This window comes from Balaenoptera acutorostrata, chromosome 4 (assembly GCF_949987535.1).
Source record: "Balaenoptera acutorostrata chromosome 4, mBalAcu1.1, whole genome shotgun sequence".
Taxonomy (NCBI): Eukaryota; Metazoa; Chordata; class Mammalia; order Artiodactyla; family Balaenopteridae; genus Balaenoptera; species Balaenoptera acutorostrata.
In genome coordinates this window covers 11,767,003-11,774,998 of record NC_080067.1, presented here as the reverse complement: position 1 = coordinate 11,774,998, position 7,996 = coordinate 11,767,003, and the positions used below count along the sequence as shown (strand labels likewise).

Genomic DNA, 7,996 nt, shown 5'->3' with positions numbered 1-7,996 from the left:
CTGGGCAAGAACCAGAGGCCAGTCTTCGGCATGGAAATCAACGGAGAGATTAAGAAGGAGTGTCTGGGAAGGCGGGAGGGAGCCAGGAGATGATGGGAAGGAGTGGTCCACTGGCTTGAAGGCCACTGAGTGGTGGAGGGACAGGTGAACAGAGAGGTGACCACCAAACTCGGTGACAGGAGGTCTGTCTGAAACCTTGACCAGAGCAAGGTCAGTGGGTAGGGGTCCTCGACACTGACTGGACGGGACTGAGGAAAACATGGGATGTGGGCCAGTGGACACAGCAAATACATAGAGACCTCTTCTGACGAGTTTTGCTAACGAAGGAGTCAAAACCACGCATTTCCACGGCAGGCTCATGGCCTTGAAAGTCCCTTTCAGTGCTGTGGAGCTCTGGCTCCATGAGACGCCTACTCTGGGCCAGCTCATCACTTGTCTGTGACGCTAATGAGGCATTTCTCCCTGATAGCTCATTGGGAAGTTGGACGGAGCAAAACAGAGATCCATGCATAGCGATTCAAGAAAAACCAAAATGAAAAGGAAAGCTTGCAGCCACAGAGAGACGAGTGTAGATTTTCATGGGTTTCTCCCCATTGTCAGAAGGCTGCAAACCCATAAGGCCAGCAGTTTCATTTCTGCTGGGTGGGACACACAGTTCTTCCCTCCTCTCTTTCCCAAGGAAGCTAGTTCGTACAAACTTCTGAAATCTGTTGCCAAATATAAGCGTGCGGCCCAAAGGATAAGCAGATTTCTGAAACTGGGACACAAATGCATCTTGCAGAAGGATACAAAGGATCATTTTTGTTTCAATTTTTTTTTTTTTCTGGGAAACATTTAGTTTATGACAAACATCCAGGACAAAACACTCACACATTCATGCACACAGAACCTATTGTTATTTTTAAAACTATTTAATCACAGACTGTAAAGAAGACACAGAGATAATTTTGTACCTAATTCTATTCCCCGAGGGTCTTCGAAGAGATGATGTGACCCCAGAATCGGAGCTGTGAACCGTTGGCCATCCTATTTTATAGACGTGCAGGCTGATCCTTTAGGTTGCCTGTTTTCCCGGATCATAGAAAGGGGTATATACAATCATACACGAGCCACATTTCTGTCTTAGCCCATGACCCGGTTTAGAATCCCAGGTCTGCTCCTTATGAGCCTGTGTGACCCTGAGTGGGTCCTTAACCTCCGTAAGCCACGGTGGGCTCATTTGCCAACTGGTGATAATAGATCTACTTTGCTGTCATGTATTAAACAAGCTAATATAAATAAAGCTCTGTGTACGCATTCTGAGTACAATAAATGGCAGCTGAAGGATAGTATCTATTAGGACACCCAACCCTTACTAAAAAGGCCAAGCTATGCCATGACTCTGAAGGGTCCCAGATCTCCTGGGTAATCCTATCCTACAGTCCAGTTTGTCTGTGTGTCTGTTTTAAGAATGACCTTGATGCTTTGGGAATCCTATGATTAGTAGCGTAATTTTAAGCAAGTTTATCTTCAAAGGTCACAGGCTTTAGAAGGTCATCTGTTGACGTTAAGTGCCTCCCATAAGCAACACCCAAGGGCTCCTTGCTAAGCTCCCCAAGCTCTCCTCTTCCCAGACCTGAAGTCCTCAGCAGCCATCTGGACTTGCTCTGGTTGCCCCAAAGACGAGGCACTTCTCCCCTCGTCGTTTCTACATTTGAAGATGTCACCGTGGGGACTGCTCTGCGGTGGAAATAAGGGCAGTCCCCATTTGGGGCAGTTTGCAGCTTGGCTTTGAATGTTCCCCAAACCACAGCTTGCACAGTAGGGGAAGGTTCTATCCCCAAGCCCAGTGTGACTCTCTGGGTCAGCTTCATATAGACTGATGAAGAGTGACGACACGGCAAGGGAAGACCACCATTTTGGCCTGACTTTGGCTACTGAAACACATCTAACTTAAGAACAGACAGGAGTTAGAAGACTAGGCCCTCCAGGGGAAAGGGCCCTTGCTTTGGCCCTGACCTGACCATGTGTAAGCTGACTGTCTTTGAGGATTCCATCCTCTTGAAATGAAGAAACAGCTGCAGAAGTTACATCAGGTTGTGGGGACATTTCCATTTAAACATATTTGGTTTTTTTTTTTTTGAGGGGGTGAGGAGGACCGTGAAAAAGCCAGTGCTTTTGTGTTCTCCACCACTTCCCCTCTGGCCTTCCGGGGTTTCAGCTGTAGCTGAGGGGACATTCTCTGTGCACACCACCAGCACCCACCTTGAGCTCCTTCCTCAGGGCTTTTTGAAGCTTCGATGGTTCACTTTGCCCTTACACTGGCAGCCCGAAGAACAGGGGGTGTTAATATTCCCAGGGCAACCCTCAACCACTGGGGTGGATGGAAAGTCGGTGGCCTCAGTCTCTGGTTCTTCAGGGGTACAATTCTGGAAGACATTCTACACCATTCCTTGGAGGGTCCCCAGCAAGAGGGAGCCCCTGATGTCCACGACAATAACCAGTGGATGCACACAGCCTTTACTGGCTTTTTTCTCCTCTTACTCCACTCCCTCTCTCCTACCTCCCGGGTCCCCTCCCCAAAAGGCTACCTGCACCCAAGACCCAAGTCTCTGCTGAGGGTTTGTTTGGGGGAGAACCTAAACTAAAACATGCATCAGTGAGCATGATGGGAGTGTGTTTATCTTGAACGTTCAGAAATAAAGTTGCTCCTTTGCTGAACGAGAACAAAAAGGGAAACTGCATTGTTGGGAAGAGGAGTGTCCCAGAAGCTGAAGAAGTGGGGTTCAGCTCTGCCCACTGGTAACAAAGTGAGGCTGTCAAGTTGACTCTTGACATAGGCCAGGGGAGGAGAGTCTGGCTGATCCTGGTCGTGGATGTATTTCACATCCCCGGCCCTAGTGTGGAAGGTGTGAATAGGAAAGGCTGTGGGTTGAGAGAGAGACAAATGTTCCAAGCAGACCATGGAGGCCTGGGAGGCCTGAATTGAGGTTACAGGGTCAGAGAACAAGTGGGTAGAGCAGACTTGTGAAGGGGAGGTGGTCTAGATCAACTGCAGGGACCAAGGGTGAAGGCCTCTATCCCATCCCCACATTTGTGTGAGGGGCCTGCCATGGAACGACACCCCTAATCAGCCCGTGGCTCTAATGACAAGACCATCCCTGGCTGTGGCGCTATTTGTATGGCAGGAAATGAGGAGAGGGTGACAGGGATAAAAAGCAGTCCAATAGGGCCCAATAGGGACACACCTGCAACCCAAGGGCACAATTTTAACCCATGGAAAGGAAGAGCAGAACAAAAGGTCACCATTAGCAAAGGGGGATTTCCAAGAACAATCAACAATAACTGAGAAATCAAACAATCACTTGTCTTCCTCCAGCTGATTTTATGAGGTTGCTTTATTCTTATTTGGATCTGTGAGTTGACAGAGAAAATGTAGTTCTTGTGTTTCTGGGAAAAGAAATATTTTTTCAGGTGCTCCAGCAGCAGAATAATTTTTATTTCCGCAAGAGAGCTGGGTAGTTAGCTACAAGTAGAATTGTCAAAGTTGGACAGCGAATATTGTAGAATTAATCAGATTCTCCTGTAATGAGACAGCAGACTAGAACCCATCAATGAATATATATTGTAAGAATCTTGACAGTACTTTAACTGGTTGTATTATCCCAAACTGGACAACCTCTATCTCACCCCTAATCAAACCAAACCAAAAAAGTCCACCTGAGACCCTTTCAACCTGTAGGTTGAGATGGTCTGTGATGTCATCATTTCTAGATGGCTGATATTTAGAATTCAATAATTATAATAATCAGACTTATTACTGTAGATCATCACAGCTGTTCCCTTGCGAGGACAGAATGCAGTTTCCCGATAAAGGACATACCTTTAATCTTAACTAAAATCCTTGCTTCATAACTCCTAGTCTCAAAATGCCTCCTTTGCAATATTAATTTTAAACACTGCCATGTGTGCTGACCATAGGGATTTAACTGCCAAGACCTGAAAACGAAACTCACTGAGTACATTAAAAAATTCTTCAGGACCATATGAAAAATTCATTTTTTAAAAAAATGAGGATCACAGAGATGAGTGTGGTTTTATACAATCCAACATATACCTTTCCTTGTTTGTTTGTTTAATTAGCAGTGGAAGTCTGCACGAAAACCATTCTCTCGTCGAACAATCTGAAGTCTCTGGATGGTCCACAGGACGCCTCTAGGCTGAGCTGTCCAAGGCAGTAGCCACCTGTGGCTTTCCAGCACTTGAAAATGCAGCTGGTCGAAACTGAGATGTGCTGTTGGACACGTATCAGATTTTGAGGATTTAGTGTGAAAAAAAGACTGTAAAACATCTCAATAATTTTTATATTGATGATATGCTGAAATGATCATACTTTGAACACATTGGAAAATATATTATTAAAGTTAATGCCATCTGTTTCTGTTTTAATGTGTCTACCAGAAAATGTAGAAGTACGGACGTGTGGCCCCCTTGTGTTTCCAGGGGACAGTACTGTGCTGGTCCGTCTGTTCCGAAGGGGCCGAGGGGCAGGCAGTCTGTTGGAGGGGAGGGCAGGAGGTTTGTCTTGAAGTTCCCTTGCAAAACAGGTCAGTTTTCCCCTAGAGTGTGTGTTGGGGGTAAAGGTTTATTTGCAGGGGCTGCTGGATGTTACTTGCCAGTGAAGGTGTTATAACTCGTCCAGCAGGGAGCTTTTCTACCCCACAGTAACTAGAAGTTGTTGTCTAACCTTTTTTGCGTTTTAGAAATGGTGTAGCAGTGCACAATTCCCAGTGCTTTCCTCCTTCCCTCTCTCCCTCCCTCCCTTTCTCCCTCTCTTTCTCTCTCAAACAGCTTTATTGTATAATTTACATATCATAAAATTCGTAATTTGATGAATTATACTACATTTACACAGCTATGCAGCCATCACCACAATAGTTTTAGGACAACTCCATCACCCTGGAAATTTTCCCCTGCTCTTTTATACTCAATCCCTGTTCCCAGCAGCCTCTAGGAAACCGCTGATCTCCTTTCCATATCCATAGTGTCTCCTCTTTGCAGAAATTTCATATAAATGGGATGAACAATATGTGGTCTTCTGTGTCCGGCTCCTTTCACTTAGCGAACTGGTTTCCAGGTTTATCCGTGTTTGCAGTGCCCCTCTGGCCAGTCCCGGTTTTTTGGTCTACTTTTAGAGGAGACAGAAATGGGTGGTAGGAAATTTGGGGAAATTCCTCAGTAATTTGATCTGAGCCTAGGAAAGTTGCCAAGGGTAATAAAAGGACACCGAGAGTTTCATGTCACACTGGGATTTGATGATAGGTTACTGCTGCCCTCTCCTCCTTCTGTTTTAAAAAGAAAATGAACTGTATTGGCAAAACCATATTCATTTCCCCATTTTACCTTCCTGTTCTTGCCCATAAAGTTACATAATTCCTACATTATTGTACTCACAGTATAGATAAAAACGTGATATTCTGCAGTTCTTTTCCTTTACTGAGCGCTTTTTAAAATAATGATGATAAATTTGCTCCCCAGCATCCATGGTCTCTCACCTGGAAACTGAGCAGATGTAACTGCTTTTTATGGAATTTAACACTGTGACAGTCACTCATTTATTCAAAGAAGTGTGAGCTCTTATGGCTCTACTTACATTGAAATCTAACCAGATGAATCTAACGTCCCACGGTCCTAACATTTTACATTGCAAGTCCTGGTGGTTTGTTTGATTAACAGACAACAGCAAAGAAGAATCACTCCAGGGACTGACTCAATTTTATTTGCTAATAAGCAGGTACCAAAATAATGAATATATTATGACACAACCCTCTCCCCCCACTTCAAATCCCTGACAAGTTTACCCATAATAATATGCAGGCTTTGAAGTGTGGGTGGCTGGGATTTCTGATAAACACACCCATAAAGACCAAATCACACAAAAATTGCTACAGGAACCTCGGATGAAAATCACAGCCTGTGACAAGAAGGGGCGGGCAGGAAGGAGTTGAACGATGCAGGCTGGGATCAAACCTCCTTCAGTAACATTTTTAATCAAATAAAGGGGAAACTCATCTGTTTCCTGTTTCTTTTGCAGACTAGGGCGTGTTTGCCTCGCCATCCCCACTGAAGCAGCACTGGCCTGGCCCCTCCATGTGGTCCCCTTGGCTTTGGAAGGCAGCTCCACACACACTGGCTTTTCCTTCGGGCACCCACGTGGCCGCCTACGGGCTGCTTCTGCCACAGCAGCTGGCTGGGCCGGCACACAAGACCCCCAGGCCAGCCTCAGAGACGAGGGAGAGGAGCTGGTGAATGAGCCCACCGGCCCTCACCCTCGTGGGACAGCTGGGCGTGTGCTCTGCACAGCCTCTCAGAGGGGCCGCAGCAGGATTGAGGCCCCACTGGCCTCATGGGCAACCTGCTCGTTAACTCACCCTTTTCAGCTTTGCTCTCTTCTCTCCCCCACTTCCCCGCTTCCCGCTCTGCTTCCTGGGATCGCTTCCCAAGGATGACTTGCCACAAATCCTTTACCTCAGGGTCCACTTTTGGCGGGAGCTCAGCTAAGACAGCTACCCAAATTTTAGATAAGTACAGACTTTAAAGGGATTCTATGACTACTTGCTACTTTTTTAGCAGAATTTTCCAGGTCATCCTTAGGAAGACCCAGAAAAGAGAAATGAAAACAATGAGAGTCACACCAAATAGCGGCTGTGTTCTTGAGCAGTGTCACCTGATGTCATCATGTCCCCCTAATTCTACTGTAAACACACTGTGGTCTGGGACTAGGAGGCTGGACACTGTGTAGAGTATTACGCACATTAGCTGATCTCATTCTCACAACAGCCCCCTGAAGTGAGTACTACTGTTGTCCTCATTTACAGAGGAGGAAACTGGGAGGTGAAAGTTAAGTTCTGCTGCCTAGAAAAGGCAGCAGCAGGATTCCAGCTCGGGCAGCCTGGTTCCCGGTTCTCAGAGTAAAGCCTCTGACACAGGCCTGAGCCAGTGAGAGGTGTTTGATAAATGTTCGCTTGATTGGGGAGTTACTACATGTGGAGAAAGGAAAGAAGATGGTCTATGTAATATCTTCGAACGTTTGACCATGAACCCTTTTAGCAGTCTGTGAAGTCCAGAGTCTTTCCCAAAACAATATACCGCACCTCACGGCATGCAGGATCCTAGTTCCCCAACCGGATATCGAACCCGTGCCCCCTGCAGTGGAAGTGTGGAATCTTAACCACTGGACCACCAGGGAATTCCCCAAAACAATATTTTTAAGTGCATAAAAGAAAACATATAAGATTACAAAGGAAACCAATTATATTGAAATGCATTTATCAAAATGTTACCACAACTTGTAACCTAGCAATACATACCTTCATCCTATAGGGGTGATTACACATCGCAATGGGCTCCATAAATGTGTCAAATCTGTCTGTGACAGGACTGGGCTGAGCTGCCCAAGAGGCTGGTTTCAGGACAGACCTCAGTGGTTGGCTCCAGAATCTGAATTACAAGACCTCTTCCCTCCAAGTCACCCTCCACCTTCATTAACTTCTTAAAACACAGGTTTGATTGTATTTCTCACCCATTCTAAACCTTTCAAGGCCTGCCCTCCATTGGCTCCGGAATAAAGTCTAGGATGCCCAGGATGACATTCAAGGTTTGCATGATCTGAACCCAACAATTTACCTTACTAACCCCCGGCCAGTGCTTCCCATGTTCTTTACACCCCAGCTGCAGTAAATTCCCTGCTTCCTCTGCCTGGAATGAGGAAGGGCCCCATGGCAGAATCCTTTCCCTTCAGATGAAACTCCTTTGCAAAGTCTTCCACCATGGTCCCTCTCCCAGGTAAAATTAATCACTCCTCTGAGTGCACATAACTCTTTCCACATGCCTCTACCATAGCATAAGTAACACATGATGTTATAGTTACTGTGGGCATATATTCTGGCTTACTACATGAACAATACCTTGTTCATCTTAAACAGGACCCAGCAGAATATCTAGCCCAGGATGAGAA

At 46.0% G+C, this 7,996-nt stretch overlaps 1 protein-coding gene across 1 annotated transcript in view; it reads right to left on the bottom strand.

The window, feature by feature from the left end:
* Positions 1–3,430: 3,430 nt before the first annotated feature.
* The window catches only part of METTL6 (methyltransferase 6, tRNA N3-cytidine), a 50,546-nt gene continuing 45,980 nt past the window's right edge, over positions 3,431–7,996 (bottom strand). Inside the window, exon 5 of the mRNA XM_057545053.1 lies at positions 3,431–4,273. Coding sequence (XP_057401036.1) covers positions 4,115–4,273 — 159 coding nt within the window. The 3' untranslated portion in view covers positions 3,431–4,114. The remainder of the gene's footprint in view (positions 4,274–7,996) is intronic.